The 18,685-nt window shown below is 44.7% G+C and overlaps 1 protein-coding gene across 2 annotated transcripts in view; it reads right to left on the reverse strand.

Moving 5' to 3' along the window:
- USO1 (USO1 vesicle transport factor) overlaps positions 1-18,685 on the reverse strand; it is a 565,160-nt gene that overhangs the window by 97,526 nt on the left and 448,949 nt on the right. For both annotated transcript variants that reach the window (XM_069230285.1, XM_069230286.1), the window contains one exon: positions 8,419-8,529. In XM_069230285.1, the coding sequence (XP_069086386.1) occupies positions 8,419-8,529 (111 nt within the window). The remainder of the gene's footprint in view (positions 1-8,418; positions 8,530-18,685) is intronic.

Below are 18,685 nucleotides of genomic sequence, written 5' to 3' on the forward strand. Positions count from 1 at the left end.
ATTAGATACTTTTGACCAATATTATGTAGTGCATTAATGGCAATGCGCAGGGCCATAAAGACTATCCTTTTCTTAATGAGTAGTCAGTGAACCTCTTTAGGAGCAAAGGATGCTGATTCCTATTCAGGAAGACCAAACAGAAGCCTACCTGCAGCGTTTTGTAGAGTCTGTAGTTTGGACAAAAAGGTTTTGTTGCATATTGATGTATAGCGCACCTTGCAGAAGTCTAATTTGGATAGTACTAGTGCTGTAACGACTGTTTTTTTAAGGTCGGATGGAATAAAGGGAAGAATTGTCTTGATTATTTTTAGCATGTAAAAGGCAGAGTAGGCTTTTTTATTAGCCTGGCTCTTAAAGATCGGTCTATTGTCAAAGATTACACCAAAATTCCTTATCTTTTCTACTGGTTTAGGCAAGGAACCCATATCTCGGGGCCACCAACTAGGGGACCAGAAAGAAGTATTTTTTTCCCAAAGAGGAGGATTTTTATAATTCCTGCATTAAGTTTCACACATTTTTTTCATCCAGTCTCCAATGCGTGTCATACAAATATGAAAGTCAGTGGCAGTATGGTCTGGAGTGCCTAAGGCCGAGACCACAATTTGGGTGTCATCAGTGTAGGATACCACTGAGAACCCAAATGATTTCACCAGTTTGGTCAAAGGGGTAATATATAGATTAAAAAGAGTGGGACTAAGTGATGCCCTTTGAGGGACTCCACATGGAAGGGTAAAAGGATTTGATACATACTCACCCATAGCTACACATTGCTCACGTTGGGACAAGAAAGATGTTAGGAAAGCGAGGGCCGATCCTTTCATTCCCAAAGAAAAGAGACTGTCAATCAAAATTTTATGACTGACTGTCTCAAATGCTGCTGACGTATTAGTATAAGGGTAGCATTTACACTCCCGTCTAAAGACGCTCCTGTGTACTCGGAGGAAACAATGAGAGTGGTTTCTGTGCTGGGTTGACTTCCAAAGCCAAACTGTGCATCATCGAGAAGATGGTTTGCACTGATGTAGGCCATTAATTGGTGGTTTGCCTCCTTATCTATAATTTGTGCTGGAAGTGACAGCCCGGATATTGCAGATAGTTGCTTGGATCAGTGGGAGGGAGATATATTTTTTTTATGAGGTAGGATGGAGGCTTTTGGAAAGTACACAGAGTCAAGCATGTCACTGAAGATGTTAGGTGCTCTGAAATCATTTCAGGTGTTTAAGGATTTTTGGAGGGTCCAGATCTTCAGGAGACCCCGATTTTGCAGATTTAATTAGTTGAAGTACATGCTCTTAAAGTTAATGGAGGAAGCCAGGTTAATGACCCCTGGCCAGTTGGTAAGAGGGTTTTTGGAGGTCTTTACTTGATTCACCATGAAAACTGAATAAACATTCTCGACCTTGAACTTAAGAAAGTGGTCCATGTGTTACAGAAAGATTGACTGGCAATAGGGTTAATGTTCTCGGGTAAATCTGAGAGCAGTTCAACAGTTTAAAAAAGTTCTGTAACAGAGACTTTGGCCGTTTCAATTCTTTTTGTAAAGAAGGATGAGTTTCTTCAAAAATCATGAGTTTGTAATCATTTAAGGGCTTTCTGTATAGCTCTTTGTCAAGTGAATTGTAATGTGTCCAGCGTTGTTCTAGTTTACATCCTAATTTTTTTTTGCAGTTTAAGCCTTTCCAAATTCCATGATTGGGAGGGGGCCCGTCTGTTATTTGTTGCCTTTTTTTTGGGAACTAGTTGGTTAATCGCGTTTATCCAAGAATGGTAATTGGCAACCTTTTGATCTAAATTGTTGTTACGGTCACTGTCGAATTAGAAAGAGCATATTTAAGGTTTTATGCATCTAATTTATGCCATAAACATATGCTTTTGGGTTTGTTAGTTTGAACTTGGGGGAGACAGGGGCAATTTATCTGCAAGGGTAATTTTAAACATTATAGCTGAGAGTTCATTCCATGACAGCTGTAAAACATTCAGGAACTGGAGTAGGGATTGTCAGTAAAGATACCATCAAGGGTATGTCCTGCCTTATGAGTGGGGAATAAAACTGTTTGATTTAGTCCTAGACTGAACATAGTTTCCAATAAAGTTTCTGAGTCTTGATCAGAACGGTTTTCAAGGTGAAAATTAAAATCACTCAAGATGGTGACATTTTTTGGTATTCAAACTGGATTCTAAGATAAGGCTACACTTCTGGGCAGAGGAAGATCTAGTGCTAGGTGGTTGGTAAATAAGCAGGCCACTAAAAGTGTTCCTAAAGTCCAGATTGATTTGAAATGCTAGTGCTTTGAAATCAATGTTGTGGGGATGAGGTGGCATCTGGTCACCGGCCTTAAACAGACACTTGCACACATTTCAGACAGTACTGAGGGCGACACGTACAAAAGGGCTGAACTATGGAACTGGCAGGTAGTGGTGATAAGAGATATCCCCAGACACAAAGTCGGTAGATGCCCCCTCACTAGAAGAATGGAAGACATGCCTGGAGAGGTGGGTGACACAGGAAAGAAGGTCTATGCGGTCAGGGGATGTACTCATAAAAATGGGAATTTTGGGGGCAGTCGGGCTCACTATTGTAGGATCATATTTGAGTCACACAACAACCAGACCCATTTCCTAGACACACAATTTCAGACTTAACTAAAAGTGACTGCACAGACCGGGAGGAGCCAAGAAGGGGAGCTGGATTGCAGAGGACCTCTCCCCAGAAGAGAAAGATGTCAGTTGAGACATCCAGCAATGCGTTTTAATTTACTATCCTGTGCTTTGCCGAGGGGATCCATTTGGAACGGTGGTGGACACAGACCTGTACTCTGTTTCATTTCCTTGAAAAACACATTGCTTGTGTTAACAAGATTGAAATGCCAATAAAATCAGTTAAAAAAAAAAAAAAAAAAAGATTTACATTTCAATTAGAAACTTCAAGTCCTAGTGTTCCATTCAAATAACCATTTGAATGCCGTAAGTATGTGCTGCCCTTTAAAAGATGCCTTAGCTGAGTGCAGTTAGCCACCACTGCAGATCTTTTGCAGTTCCCTCCGAGATCTGGACTGTGTCGGAGAGATTCCCCTTATGCTGCACCCAATGGACCTTCAGGTTGCACTGCAGAGCCTGCATCTCTCATTTGGCATGTCACACGCAGGATGCAGGAGGCACGAGGCCACAAGGCCTCAGAGTCATTCTCAATTAAATTCAGGACAGAGGCTGAAACATCGGTATCATAGCCTGAATATTCTGAACTCATTGCTTAGGAGGATAAGCCCAAAACTGCAGTGTGTCTAGAACAGCTCCGATGAAGGGGTGTGTCTGAGAGGGAGTCAGGTGTGACTTTGGCACATTTATAGTGAACCCCGGCGAATGCAAGAATTTCACCATAATCTGGAGGTGGAAGATGACAGCCTGGGGTGTTGAGATAGGGGAAGACAAGCAGATGAGCTGCAACCATCGCCATCACATTGGTGAAAACCCAGGGGAGCTGGTAAGGCCAAAGAGGAGCAGAGTGAACCGAAAGTGCTTGTGACCTACCGTAAACTGCAGGTAACATATCTGGGCAGGCATGATTGTAATATGGAAATCGGCATCCTCCAAGTCTAAAGCTACCATCCAGTCTTCTGGGTCCAGGGTAAACAAGACCTGAGCCAAATTGAGCATCCTGAACCTCTCCTTCTTGAGGAAGAGATTGAAGGTTGGCAGATCTAAGATAGGCTGAAGACCTTTGTTGTTTTTGGGTATCAGAAATTAACGAGAATAACAGCCACTGCCTGACATCGGGACCCACTCTGTGGCCAGGAGAGACATAAGTTCCTCACGGAGCAAGAACAAATGATCCTCTGTCAGCTGATCTTGAGATGGAAGTATAGATGGAGGGGAGGATCTGAAGGAAAAAGAGTAGCCCCTCTGAATGATCTGTAAGACCCACCTGCCCGATGTTATGGACTACCAGTGGTAGAGATGATGGCTGATTCTGCACCAACTGGATGCCCATGATCTTGTAGAGCAAGATTAGGAAGACTTTGGGGTTACGGCTGCTGGGGGCAGTGGGGTTGTGTTGCAGCAGACCTCTGGCTACCTGACCCATTGGGTCAGTATGAACCATGCCCTCACAGGCTGGGCAGCTTGCCTGGGCCAGTGGCTGGAATAAGGTTGGTGCGGTTGAAAGCCCCTTTCATAGCCATGAAAGGAGCAAAAGGCAGACTAAGGGTGACACAGGGCAGCCGAGAGGCTCAAGGACTTGGTGTAGCCAGAGGGTCCTTAAAGAGCACCAGTGCCGAGACTGGATTGTCTCTGAAGAGACGACTGCCATCGAAGGACATGTCCATAAGGGAAGCCTGGACATCCCCTGAAAAGCAAGATGTTTTAAGCCAGGTGTGGCATCAAAGCACTATAGTCGAGGAAACTGCTTTGTCCAGCGAGATGGTGGTGCCTAAACCACACCTAATGGTGTACTTCGCTGCATCTCTCTCCTCCTTAACCACTTGAGAGAGAATGGCCTGGGCCTCCTCCAGGTCCCTTGGAAGCACTTGCACAACTGTGTCCCATAAAGTGGGGGATAGAGGTCCAATAACCATGCAGTGTTCACCCACAACAATGCAAGGCAAGTGGAAGTAAACATCTTTCCCAAGTTGTCCAGCATCTTGGATTTACTGTCGGGAGTGCGGCAGGGGACCCATCACAGGTGACAGAGGCTTGGACTACCAAGCTCTCAGAGATGGGGTGTTGGGTGAGGAAGTCTGGGTCCTAAGGTGCCGAGAGGTGGCAGCGGGCTAATGTCCTACTCATAGGAGCCCCTGTGCTGGGCTTGGAAAAGGATCCCAGAAGCACATCTGCCAGTGCTTCACTGAAAGGGAGCAGGGGTTTGAAAGAGGAAGCTCCTGGCTGTAGCACTTCCGTAAAGATGTTTGGCTTGACTGCCACTGAGGGCAACTCGAGGTCAGGACCTCAGCTGCCCTCTTTATCCTGTCTTTCTTGAAGACATCCTCGACACACCAAGAGGAAAGTTTCCTCAAAAATGAAGTCGAATTTATTTTGAAAAAAAGCCTGTCAAAGAAACTAGTGGGGTAAGCTCTTCTCTCTATTAGCGCTAAATGGTGCAGAAAGAAAAAAACTGATTTCAGCACGCAGAGGTGGCAACTATATAGGTGACAACAACATCACTTCCAGCATGGATGGTGCTGTGCAGAGCCAACTGATACCACCTACCGGCATGCAGGGGTACTGCTCATAAAAAAACTTACAGATCCAGTTTCACGCCTGGGGAAGTTCAAAGATAAGGAATCTGCTGCTAGAAGTCTCCATCAGATTCATCTTTTAAAATGTTCGCTGCATGCTCGCTCTGATGCAAGTGATATGGTGCAGGTGGTGTTATGCTTTCCTTTTGTTTAAGAACTTCAGTTTCTTCTGCTGGTCTCATTACCTCTAATAGTCCAGGATTTTTTCGGTTGAGTTAAGTCCGCTTTTCAAATTAACAATAATTCTTGCTTCTAACACTGATTGAGATTCTGCTCCTTGAAGTACCATCAGCACTGATGTTTTTTATTTGTTTTTGAACTAGATAGTGCAACATTTGCATTTCAACTACTGGATTTGACTGTACTAAAAAATCAGGGCCGATTGTATGTTTTCGGGTTTGATCATGCCACAAAGCAAAGTCTTAAAGTTTATTGTTATGTTTTTGACCTTGCTCATGTTCTGTCATCTAGGCTTCGCACTTCCTCCTTCCTTTCTGACCTAAATCTATATCTACCCATCTGGCGTGAAACCTTCTTCCCAGTAACTCTGATTTTGTTCAGGAAAGATGTGATTTTTGTGCATCATGAACCTCTTTAAAATAATGTTGTCATGATAGAGAGGACTTCTCTTTATAGTGTGTTTCTCTGTAATGCACATTTTTCAAATTATTTTCAGTCAGCTTCTATATTTGGTCTTTTGTGGGATTTTTACTTTCTGTTGAATGAGTGACTAAGTTATTAGGGTATTTTTGTTCCTGAAGTAATTTCTCTGAAAGGGTTTACCGTACCTCTACTCTTTCAGCAGAACCATGTTGAGAGATCAAGATCTCAGTGATGTTCCTTAAATGATCCTCTGAAATATGCTCATCATCTCAAAAACCCCCATCTCCTACATGGATGGTACTTGCTTTTTTTCTTTAGTCCTGATTGAGCACTATCGATTTTAGCCAAATGTACTAAAATAACTTTTCCTCTGTAAATCAATGTTTTTGGCTTAAATGATGAGCAGGCATTACAATCCTCTGACTTATGGTCTCTCAGGAGGCATAGCATAGTTCTAGATGCCATGTGTTTGCAGTTTATGACAAACGCTTGGTTACAGTAGAGACAAGACCTGAAGAACATGGCCATAAAAGAAAATGGCTTTAAGGGTTTTCAGAGACAACATTCGTCACTCCTCACATTTTCCAGCCTAATTGAAACCAGTCAAATAAAGAAATATCTCCTAGTTCTAGCAGTATACTCAGGCTGTACTCAGCTTTCGAAGCTGCTGTTGAATTTTCAGTGAAAAAATATCTTATCTGGCATTTTGTGCTGGACTGTTCCTATTGAAGCAGTCTCAATCCTGAGCTGTATATAGATGGGTCCAAACAGAAGTGGCATGGTAGGCAAAAAACAATGGACTGGGACGTGGCGCGAGAAACTGCCAGGGACGGAGACTAATTTAAGTATTCTATCAAGCACCTAAATGTTTTTGCAGTTGATGCTGTTAGTGCAAAAATATGCTCAGACATGGGTCCAGTGCTCACTGTGCCGCTGGAACCATATATACCTGACTGAAAAGCCCCAATCAGAGCAAAATGGATGGCATGCCCTGGCAGTTTAGGTATACAAATGTCTCCTGGTTCCAGCAATATACTTGATATGTACTCTGTCTTCAAAGATGCTGTTGAATTTTCGGTTAAAAAATTTCTTTACCTAGGAACTCTTTTGAACCACTTGCAAACTTAATGAAGGAAAAAAATAAGTTAAAATGGATGTCATGTACAGGGAAATCGTGAGCTTATTGTCAGCATCACAGTGAATCCTACATTTCAACCAGAGTCGAAATCATGAAGAAAGAGAAGTTCCATGAACAGGAGATTAGCAAGACCACGTTCTGCTCCAACAAAAAAAATTGCTTGCACACTCTTGATATTCACTTCAAACATAAGTCCATTTATTGACAAGTTTGTATATTAATCAAGATAATCGTCAATCAAAATCCAAATACCTTACCTTCTAAGTCACTCTTCATGAGTGAATTTAATTGTGACCTCTAGCAGCAGTTGACCCATGAGCCATCCCCGAGGCACCTTTAAGGTTCAACTAACAGTATATATAATCATATAGCTGTGATAGAAGTTGACGTTTCAGTAACTGAGAAGTGAAACCTGGCTTGCTAACGTCTGGGACATTGCTACCACCAAAGACGTTACCATGCCACTACAACGTACATTTAAGCCTACGCCTGAAAATTGGCATTTTCTACCAACTCATATCATGTTATTTTACCAGCAGTCAGGATGCAAAAACACAGATCATCATAAATATTGGCGTAGGTAATACATGCCCACCTGGACTACTTCTAAGCACTGTTCACAACCCCATTGCTTGGTTATTATTTATTTTGTGAACCAAGTAAAAATTGGCCTGTTCTTTTCTGTGTCAGAAATACTGACCTTTTTTTATCTATCTCACTGTACAGTTAGTTGACTGCCAAAGACTAAACACACGTAGGCTGCTGCTGGAGCTTGCTTTAAATTGGCTCACGAACAGTGACTAGGAGAGAAATTAATGTCATTGGGTTAGGACCAAGGTCTGGCCTAATATACAAACTTCTAAACATACAGATTTACCTTTGAAGTCACTAATAATAGTGTATAACCTTAACTTCTACATTCATCCAAATCCCTCAAAGGGAATCAGTTTTAGAACTCCTGTGGGTAACGGAATGTTTTTTTCACTGGCTTGCAACCATTGACTAAAAGTGTGACTATACTTCCGATTCATCAAACAGAAGTGCGGTTAGTTTTGCCAATGTTAGTATTCACTGACCTCCGAACTTTTGTGCTGATATTTTCTGAATAAGAAACACCAATAGTACTTTAATGGCTAAGGATGAACTAAGCTACTACAAACCTCAAACTTACCTCTTCTCTTGCTGTACCATCCAACACCTGCTACTGCCAGCAGTTTGAGAAATACTACCGATCAGCCAGGCTTAACCACAGTGAAAGGGAAAGGGAAATGATATACAGCCATATTTATGGTTGATTAGACAACTGGGAACAGTTTTTAATCTATGGTTCTAATGTGACATCATAGAATAGGACAACAGCAACACATCCTGGTTGTTTCAGAAGTCAATGAGCTTGTTGAATTATTTTTTCTTCTCTTCAAATGTGATAGATATATGGAGACTAACCTTTAACTTTTTTATCTCTTGCAAAGCACCTGTCAATCGGGTTTCCAACTCTGCATTTTTTGCAGTAGCAGCGGTTTCATTCTCTCCTGCTGTAGAATTTGAAGAGGCAGTCTGAGGTAAACCATAAAACAAAGGTAATTTGTAGCACAGTATCTTAAAACACAGAAGGGTTATTCAAAACAACAAGTCTTTGAAAGATCAACTAACCACGTACTATGCTTTTATTATCTTAATTGGACTACGGATTTCTTTGATAACATATGATGTGACGCATGCCTATCTAAGCATATTTTTACTTCTTTGTGCACATGAGTGAATCAGATCATTTCTTTATCTGGAACCAAAGTTATACAAGTTATAAAATACTGGTAATTTCTTCACAATGCTAGCATCACCAAAGGAAAACAAATTCTGAATTAGTTCTCTGCATTGAACCACATTGGCTTTATTAGTCTCAAATGACTGTCAGCTCCAAGTCGCTTAATTGTTTCTTGCCAAAGCTTCAAGACACACACCAAAAAGATATTTTCTAGCACCGACTGTCTGCTCTGCATAAGGTGTTCCTAAAAGATTTCAACATTCAAATTTGTGCTGTCCAAAACTGGTCCTCTTTCATCCCGTCTGAGGCAACCCTTCTGCATGCTTGGCTCCAAGGTTTCCAACATAACCCATTTGAGAAGTGTCATCCCTGTTGCAACACAGCCACATTATTAGATATGATTGGATCCTCTTTATGCTCAGAGAACTTAACTGGCTCCTGGTAATCTGAATAATCTTCAAAATATGCAGCCTCACCATCGAGGTGCTAAACTAGTGCTAAGACTGACTCATCTATCCCACTATTTCCATCCTCTGCCATTGGTCCACTCCTGACTCTCCACCAGATAAATAAATTCAGCCTTGATAATAAAAATGCTCTAGCCAAACTTCGAGCTCTGAAAATAGACTTGGTGTCTAATAACCGGGGAGTTCTTCTCGAGTTCTTCCTCAAAGATGTTTTCTTTCTTAGGGCCACAGCCAAGAATCCATCCCTGCTGGATTTGCTGGTTCCTTCTTCAAAGGTATCTTCTTCATGTACTTTATGTCCCTGCGACCACAGGAGGTTAAGGGGTAGGAGGGTAAGACCCTTGAGAAGCACTACATAGTTCTTGCCAACACAGGAAAATTGGAAGGCCCAAGTTGTTTTCAACAGACAAATCGATCAGCAGAATACTGTACTTCTGATATTTCAAAGCCCAGCTCTGTTTTGAGAAGAGCAAGATGGGTAGGGAGACTTTCTTGTAGAGGCCAAGAGCCAGTAATTGAAGATTTCTCCTAATCCAGTCCCAAGACCGTTCTCACAGTACTTCATCTGAGTTTGTTACATACCAATGCCCCCCCCCCCCCCCCAAAAAAAAACGTGTTTGGGGCATCTTTCAAAACGGAAGTAGAAGATGAACATGGCATGGCCTGTTCTAGGGAAATTCGATCTTCTGTCTCAGCCAGACACACACACTCAAACTAGTTCTGGGCTTAAGAAGGCCCCAGTAATAGAAGGTTACAACTTAACTGGAAGAAAGCCACTGTCAAAGCCAAGCATCACACAAAACCTGGATTACCACAAACATGCCTACCATCTGTGTGCCAGAAGGTTCTGTACGCCCAACTGCTATCATAGTTTCTTCAAATTCCAATGTAATTGACAGGAAGCTTGGGTAGTTGGGAAGGGGGGAGGGGTGGGGGTTTGGCTTAACCTCCGAACTTGACACACATGCAATGAAGGGGCTCACCAGCCCTGTTGCTATCTCAGTACATCCGCTGAGCCCAGAGGTTTTCCCTCGGTGGAGGATTACTGCTCTGACGCTCTGGGCTACATTGATCTCCTGGGTGATGCCCAGACATCAGTGAGGGGCGGTAGCTGGCCTGCAAAGCTCCGACAGGTGCCACACGGACTTGCAGTGAAGCCTGCTGCTGCTTCTTGAGCCCCCATCTGCTACCTTCCTCTGCTCAACCAAGTAGCAGGGGACCTGCTGGACAGAAAATACTTACTGCCATTACTCAGGCCTCATTTTCTTCAAGGGCATCCCTCTGCATCGGAAGTCGGTGTAACCTATTGCACCTGGTGCGAGAGTGAGAGGGGGTCAAGCGGTGTGTGGGCACTTGGCCAGGCCCTGGGACAGCGGCATGTGGCCTTGGGCCATCCGTGGGGAGCGGGTGAGACTCCTGCTGCCCGGGGGAGTGTCCCCTTAGTGATAGGAGGACGAGTGGCAAAGACTGCTCAGAGAGCTGGCGTGTTGTTATGGAGCCATCCTCCGTTGTCAAGGCTGGGAGCCGGCTACTGAGAGCTAGGTCCCTTGGGTTCGCCAGACTCTGGATCCAACATTCCCATCTGGTCTGGTTGGGGCGTGCTTTGGTGGTGGGGCTCATTAGTTTTGTGCTTCTTCTGGGGGCTGCCCTCAGACTGAACTTTACTGTGCACCGACAGCCTATGTCCCTATGGGCCTGCCACATGCTGGCTTTAGGTGAAGCAGGCCACTGGCATCGCTGGTCCAATTGTTCCCATGTGGGCTATCCTCTCCCGAGTGGTGACAAGTCGGAAGAGGGCCTTTTAGGGTCTATGGGGAGACAGAGGGGAATGTGCAGGCATCATACAGGATCCTGCCCGGGACCCCAGGTCCTGGACTCAACTCTTCTGTTTTATGGTGGCAAGGAGCTTACTGTCCTAATTGTTTCTGACACTGCACCCTCCAAGGGGTGGACCTGGTTGTGTCGACATCGGCCTCTGATAAACCATACAAGATAATAGCTAACATTGCTGAGACACGGATTGCATTTGAGGCCAAATTTGACTATTTCACCAATGATCTGGCAATCCTTTGCAAAAACCAATACAAGATGTCTGAGAAGATCACCACCAACATACATGTCTTGGGGGAGCTGCAGTTGGCTTCCCAGGCCATAGCTTAACAGTCTAGGAATGTCGTGGAGAGGCTGCGTATTGCTAGACGTAAGCTTGTGGATGCTACGGGACGCTCATACTGAAATGACATTTGTCTTTCTGGCCTTTTTCCCCATATTTTGAGAATGAGCGCGGACAGAGTGCCCGTCTGGTGCACCCCACCAGGTAATCCCCTAGGCCTATAGTGGTGAGGCCCTTGAATTATCAGGACCGGGATGCTGTTCTGATGGTGACTCGGGTTGAAAGTACTGTTCGATAGGAGAATGGCATAGTGATTTTTTTCCCCCCTGACTATTTACTGGCAAGTCCCGGGCCAGATGGCCTCCTTCCTTCAGGGCAAGCGACGGCTGGGTGAGATGGGCCTCTGGTATGTTCTCCTTTTCTCTGCTAAACTGCGGGTATGAGATGGATAACATACCCACTTCTTTTCACAGCCAGAGGAGGCCTGGGCGGAGTCATTCACAAGGTGCTCTCGCAGCTGATTGCATCTCCTCTTCCTCCTCAGGTTCAAGGATGGCTTAAGTTACTGACACTGTTCACCAAGAGGACACCCACGCCTGCCAAATGCCAGCAAGAGCAGTGCAGTGCTGTTGCAGCAGTGGCTTCACTTCAAGAGCTTTTATTGACACCACGCCTACTAACATCTGGCTTGGCGGCCTCTCGGGACCACACACCATCTGGCTCCAGTGGCCCTAATCCCCCTGTTTTGACAGCTTAGTCTATGGAGGACCTAGTGTAGACTTGTCTTCTATGCTGCCTTAGCAGTGTCTATGCCGCACTAGCCCTCCCTCCTTCAACTCTTAGTCTTTTGCAACACTGACTTTGCATTTGTACTCAGTATTATGCTCTTTGTTGAGTTGTTAATCTTTGCTGGGATCCCCCGCCTCCTAATCTTTTCTCATCTCCGGGGTTGGGGGCACACTGGCTTCACTGCTGCGTCCCTGTACCTACTCCAACAGCCTCTACTAGGGAGTTTTGATAGTTCTTGTGATTTTTTCTCTCCTGCCTCCTTTTGGCTTTTTTTCTTTGTTTGGGTAGGTCTTTCATACCCATTCGGGGTTTAGTTGGTGCCCCTCTGATCACTTACATTTCCGCCAGTTAGGTTCTCCCTATCTTTGGAGGCCCTCTTGGTTGCATGTGGTGCTTATATCCTGGCAGGTGCTGCCATCCTTCTGTTTCTGCTCACAGCATAGTGGTGAACACTTATAGCTTCCTCACTTGGAATCTCTGCGCTGACCGCTCAAGTTAGGACAGGTCGATGAATCTCTACAGCATGGCCGGTCCACAGGGGAACCAGACACGGCTGCCCTTTGTCTCCTATGTTACTCGTCCTTGCTATGGAAACTTTGGCGGCTTGCATGCGCTGGAGTAGCCCAGGGTGGACTATCCCACTATGTGGCCAGACATACATAATCTCATTGTATGCCAATGATTTGTTGTTTCAGACTTTGCTTGCATTTCTGGCCTCCAAGTTAACTGGGAAAAGTCCTGTTTTTTTTCCTCTTCAGCCACCTTGCCCTCGTCCTTCGCTGCCCACGGAATCCACACTTATTATTTGAGACTACAACGTTTCACTATCTGGGGATTCAGATTTATCATTCGCTGGCCATCTTCTGGAAGTTAACTTGGGTAAAGCTATCGGCTGATCTTCTGGATGGTAACTTGGATAAAGCCATGTGTTCTCCGGTCCCATATGTCTTTTTGGGAATCTCTGCCCCTGTTGGTGATCAGGAGGGTGGCCTTGACGAGCCTTTCATATAGTTGACTGAGCTACTTCACATGTGCCACCAAATATTGCCAATATTGGAATATGTGCCATCAATCAGACAAACAATCCAGTCCCACCAATCATGGTCAGAAGGACTGAAAGAATCCAGTCACTGAACTGTGTAGAAATGAAAAAGTTACGTATCTTAGGTAAGGATCTCTTTGATGAAAAATGTTATTTACTTCCAGATTTCTCACCTCAAGAATCTATAATCCAGGTCCCAGTCTGGATCTGGAGAGTTAGCTGTAGCGCTCTCGCTTCAACAGATGGTGCCATGCCTCGGATACCTTCTGGACAAGATGTCGCAGAGCCATACACAACACCACTTGGCGCACTGGCATCAGGAATCACTTTATTTTCACAGTTAGTAGTGGAGACAAGTCTAATCAAATCAAAGGAATGCACGCATGAAGGCAACTTAGCCCCATTCACAAACAGAGCAACCACTCCTCAGAGCGGAGAGGCAGGCAGGTTTGTGAGGAATCTGTAGATAAGGAATATCCACCGGAAGGACTGTTGGTGAAGGTAAGTAACTATTTTTTGGTGTATACTGCAGGTTCTATCTTCAACGATCATTACCAAAGCAGAAACTGCCAAAGGATAACAATTCACTCCAGCCAGGGGGTTAACTATCCTGCCCCAAAACAGATCAGTCCACAAAAGAAAGGTAGATGCCTAAGCTAAGAAACAACCTCTCCAACACAAGAAAACAAGCCAACAACTGTACTATGGAGCAAGAAGTTATGTAATGACAAGAAAGAAATGCACAATACCAGCAAACCAAAGTAGAGGAGAAAATTGGTGAGGCTAAGGAACTAGCAACGAGAATGAAAATAAAAATCACTCAAAACAAGGCAAGGATTAATGATTCAAACCCCAGCCTCCCAAACTTGAAGAAGCAAGTACAAATTAATCATTACCGCCTGATACAAATTAACACCCAGAAGTGAACTGGAGTAATAGGAGGTCAACAACCAGCTGGGATCACAGCCTCCAGCAATCTAAAGAGCACCAGATATAGAAAAGTACTGAACAGAGGACAAACGGACAGTGCACTAGCAGAAGGGCTACAAAGGAAACTACTAGTCTTGAACTGTTCAGTATCAGCCGGTGGCTTAAGGTAGACCATTATGTGCAGATAATTCCAAAAGCCTGTGAAACTGAAACAATCTCTAGGGGCAGGACAAAGATAACCTTGCCATCTGTCACACACACAAATGATGACTATGAGAAAGGATATAACAATGAAATGAATTCTCCCTCATAGCCAATGGGATGGAACCCTCAGATAGAAGTATGTAGCTAGACCCACAGAAACATCAACTGATACAAGCAAGGGGCTTGGGTAGAGGCTTGATCAACAAGGGTGGTGGAAGGCATCAAACCGCAGTAGAGAAAGGAACCTAGTGCTTCCAATTGGAAATGTCTACTCAAGCAGCAAAGTACCAGCATAGTCCGAAGTCAGTTACCTTCTCGAAGACAAGAGCAACATCATATGAAAAAGAGAAGCAGCACTATCACCTAACTTTGTAAGGTAGATCAGTATGTATATATAATTCCAAAAGCCTGTGAAACTGAAACAATCGCTGGGGGCATGACCAGGATAATTTCATCATCTGTCGCACACACAAATGCTGCCCCACTCCAACCTATGTGAATGTATATAACAATGAAATTAATTCTCCTTCATAGCCAATGAGATTAAAGCCTCAGATTGAAGAACGTAGATGACCTTCCACCAAAGACTACAGGAACGAAGCACACAAGGCTCAGGAAGGATAAGTTACTTACCTGTAAATCCTAGTTCTCTTCCAGGGGTATCCTCATCAAAGTCATAAACATTTAATATTCCCGCCCTTGTGCGGTGACCCCGGAGCATATATAAAATACACACATATTATACATGTGTAAAACAGCAATGCAGGCTATAATGTTAAAACAGGCTAAAATGCTTTATTTCTATGAAGTTTTTTTTTTTTTTTTTAATTTTTTTTTTTTATATTATAAAATTACAATAGAGAATAAATATCTACCCAAGCCCCCAAAACTGGGCTTAGGGAAGTAAGCAGCAGTAAACTCTAGAGAAAAAGAGAAAAAACTGCATTGAAAAACAATGGAGCATTCTTAGCCAATAGGCTGCATGCAGGTTAACACAGGAGAACCATAAAAACATTGGCACCGTGCCTTTAAGACCCTGAGCACCTCCAGTATCCCACCATGCCTCAGGGGTGAAGGAAAGGTGACAGTTGGTTCACAGTTAGGTCAGTTCTCTTTTACGGTGACAATCTGTGTAACTGATTCAAAATACAGTCTGTCCTGCACTTCTAGGAGACGTGCGTCCGGGGAGGAGGGTGGGTTATTTATGACTTTGATGAGGATACCCCTGGAAGAGAACTAGGATTTACAGGTAAGTAACTTATCCTTCTCTTCCAGGGGATCCTCATCAATAGTCATAAACATTGAATAGATTAGCAAGCCCATCCCTAAACTCTGCGGACTGTCCGATAGAAGTGCAGGAATAGATACGTATTATGCAAATACATTTCTCAGAGAGGCCTGCCCCACTTGGGCATCCGTTCTTGCATCTGAGTCTAAACAGTAATGTCTAGTAAACGTATGCACAGACTTCCATGTAGCAGCCTTACAAATCTCAGATATTGGAACATTGTTAAGGAGGGCAGCAGTAGCCGCTTTTCCCCTTGTGGAATGCGCTTTAGGCCTCGCTATTAATTGTTTATTAGCCAGCTGGTAAGTATTAACAATACAAGAAACTATCCATCTTGAAATTGTTCGTTTAGATGCTGCCTCTCCTGTCCTCAAATGACCATAGTTTACAAACAAGCGGTTAGAACGTCTAATCGATTTTGTCTTATCCAGATAAAATTTCAGCACTCTTTTCAAGTCTAAGGAGTGCAATGCTTTCTCTGCCGGAGTCTCCGGATTGGGAAAGAAAGTCAGTAAAGATATGGTCTGATTGATATGGAATTCTGACACCACCTTCGGAAGGAAAGATGGGTGAGTTCGTAGAACCACTCTATTGTCATGAAAAACCGTGTACGGTTCTTTGGAAGACAAGGCCTGGATTTCACTGACCCTCCTCGCTGAAGTAATGGCCACTAGAAAAGCCGTCTTCCACGTAAGGTGTTGTAAAGAGGCCTTATGTATTGGCTCAAAAGGAGGGCCCATAAGTTTTGCCAAGACTATGTTCAGTTCCCATGGAGGAGAAGGTCTCCGAATGGGCGGAAAAACTTTCTTCAAACCTTCTAAGAAATCCTTGACTACAGGTTTCGTAAAGAAGGATTCCTGAGAAGGTGACTTGCGATATGCTGTAATAGCAGACAAATGTACCTTAATAGACGATACCTGCAGACCGGACTTCGCTAGATGAAGCAAATAGGACAGTATGACATCCTCCTGCGCCCGTATGGGATTATGACCTTGCTGACAGCACCATATGTAGAATCTCTTCCACTTAAAAGCGTAAGAACGCCGCGTGGAAGGCCTTTTGGACTCTTTCAAGATATTCATGCACTCCTGTGAGAGCCCTAGGTGCCCATACTGCAGGAATTCAGGAGCCATGCTGTTAAGCTCAGAGAGGGTAGGTTGGGATGTAGAATTCTGCCCTCCATTCTGCTCAGAAGATCCGGTCTGCACGGCAGCCTCCTGTGAGGTTTTTCCGACAGGTTGAGGAGATCTGTGTACCAGAATTGACAGGGCCATTGTGGCGCTATAAGAATCATTCTGGTCCTGGATCTGTAAAGTTTGCTGATCACTGCCGGAATGAGGGGAATCGGCGGAAAAGCGTAGAGAAATATCCCTGACCAGTCGATCAACAGGGCATTCCCTCGAGATCCCGGACGGTAGAACCTGGATGCGAAGTCTGGGCATTTCTTGTTTACTTCGTCTGCGAAGAGATCCAGTTGAGGCCGACCCCATTGCGCGAAGATGTATTCTGCGACTTCGCCGTGTAGGACCCAATCGTGAGCGTCCTCTAGGTGTCTGCTCAGAAAATCTGCTTCCACGTTCTGCTGACCTGGCAGGTGAACCGCTGTAATTGACATTCCTCTGGCCAGGAGCCAATGCCATATCGCTTGGGACTCTCGCGGTAGGGGTAGGGATCTCGTTCCCCCTTGTTTGTTCAAGTAATACATTGTGGTTGTATTGTCCGTCTGTATTAAGAGCGTTTTCCCCTGAATTAGTGGTATGAAAGACGAGAGTCAGATGGACCGCTCGGAGTTCTAGCAGATTGATGTGGTACTGCTTTTCCTTGTCTGACCACAGACCTTGCGCTTGAAAGGGACCCAGATGAGCCCCCCATCCCTGAAGAGACGCATCCGTTACTAGGGTGTCGGATGGAAGCACCTGGTGAAACGGAGCACCCACTGACAGGTGAGGTCTGTGCATCCACCATCTCAATGACTGAAGTGCTACCGCCGGTAGCTGCACCGTGTCCTCCCAGCGACCTGTTCTTTGGCTCCAGTTGGTCTCCAATGCCTCTTGGAGGGGTCTCATGTGGAGCCTGGCATTTGGGACAATAAAAATGCTTGATGCCATGGAGCCCAGCAGCGATGTCACCTGACGTGCCGTCGGTGCGTTGGCTCTCAACAGGTCCTGACACTTCCTGCCTATTGAGGATAGTCGTTCCTCCGAAGGATACACTTTTTGGAGTTCTGTGTTTATGATAGCTCCCAGGTAGTGAAGATTCTGTGTTGGAATCAAGGTTGACTTTTGGTAATTGACCTGAAGACCTAGAGCTTCGCAAACTCCGAGTACAATGTCCTGATGGCTTCTCGCCTGCTCCGGAGAAGAAGCCTTTAGTAGCCAGTCGTCTAGGTATGGATATATGTATATCCTTTGTTTTCGAAGATGCGCCGCCACCACTGCCATACATTTCGAGAAAACTCTTGGGGCAGATTTCAGGCCAAAGGGTAGAACTCTGAACTGGTAATGCTGTAACGCTACTCTGAAGCGCAGGAATTTTCGATGTTTGGGAGCTATTGGGATGTGAAAGTACGCATCCTGCAGGTCGATGGAGCACATCCAGTCTCCCTGATGTAGTTGAGGGAAAATCTGGTGAAGCGCTAGCATCCTGAACTTCTGCTTCCTTATGTATTTGTTCAGCAGCCGTAGGTTCAGAATTGGCCTGAAAACGCCCTCTCGACCCTTCTTCGCCACCAGAAAGTAACAGGAGTAGACCCCCTGTCCTCTGTGTGCAGGTGGAACCTTTTCTATGGCATTCTTTTTTAGGAGGGCAAGAGCCTCCTTGCGTAGCAAGCTGAGATGAGATGGATTGTCTTTGGTTGGCGGCAAGCGTGGTGGAGGCTGTTTGAAAAGAAGAGAATAGCCATGTTCGACAATATTGAGCACCCATTTGTCTCTTGTGATAGAGTGCCACTCGCGAAGATAAGCTGTAATACTTCCCCCCACCGGAGTGGTGTACAGTGTCGAGGGAAGCGAGATTTCATTGCTTGGTGGGTGCTTTCGGAGTGGACTGTTGAGGTATACTTGACCCTCGCTCCCTTGTGTTTCTCCATTGAAAAAGAGGGCGTCCCTGTCGTTGC

Source organism: Pleurodeles waltl, chromosome 1_1 (genome assembly GCF_031143425.1).
Source record: "Pleurodeles waltl isolate 20211129_DDA chromosome 1_1, aPleWal1.hap1.20221129, whole genome shotgun sequence".
Lineage (NCBI taxonomy): Eukaryota > Metazoa > Chordata > Amphibia > Caudata > Salamandridae > Pleurodeles > Pleurodeles waltl.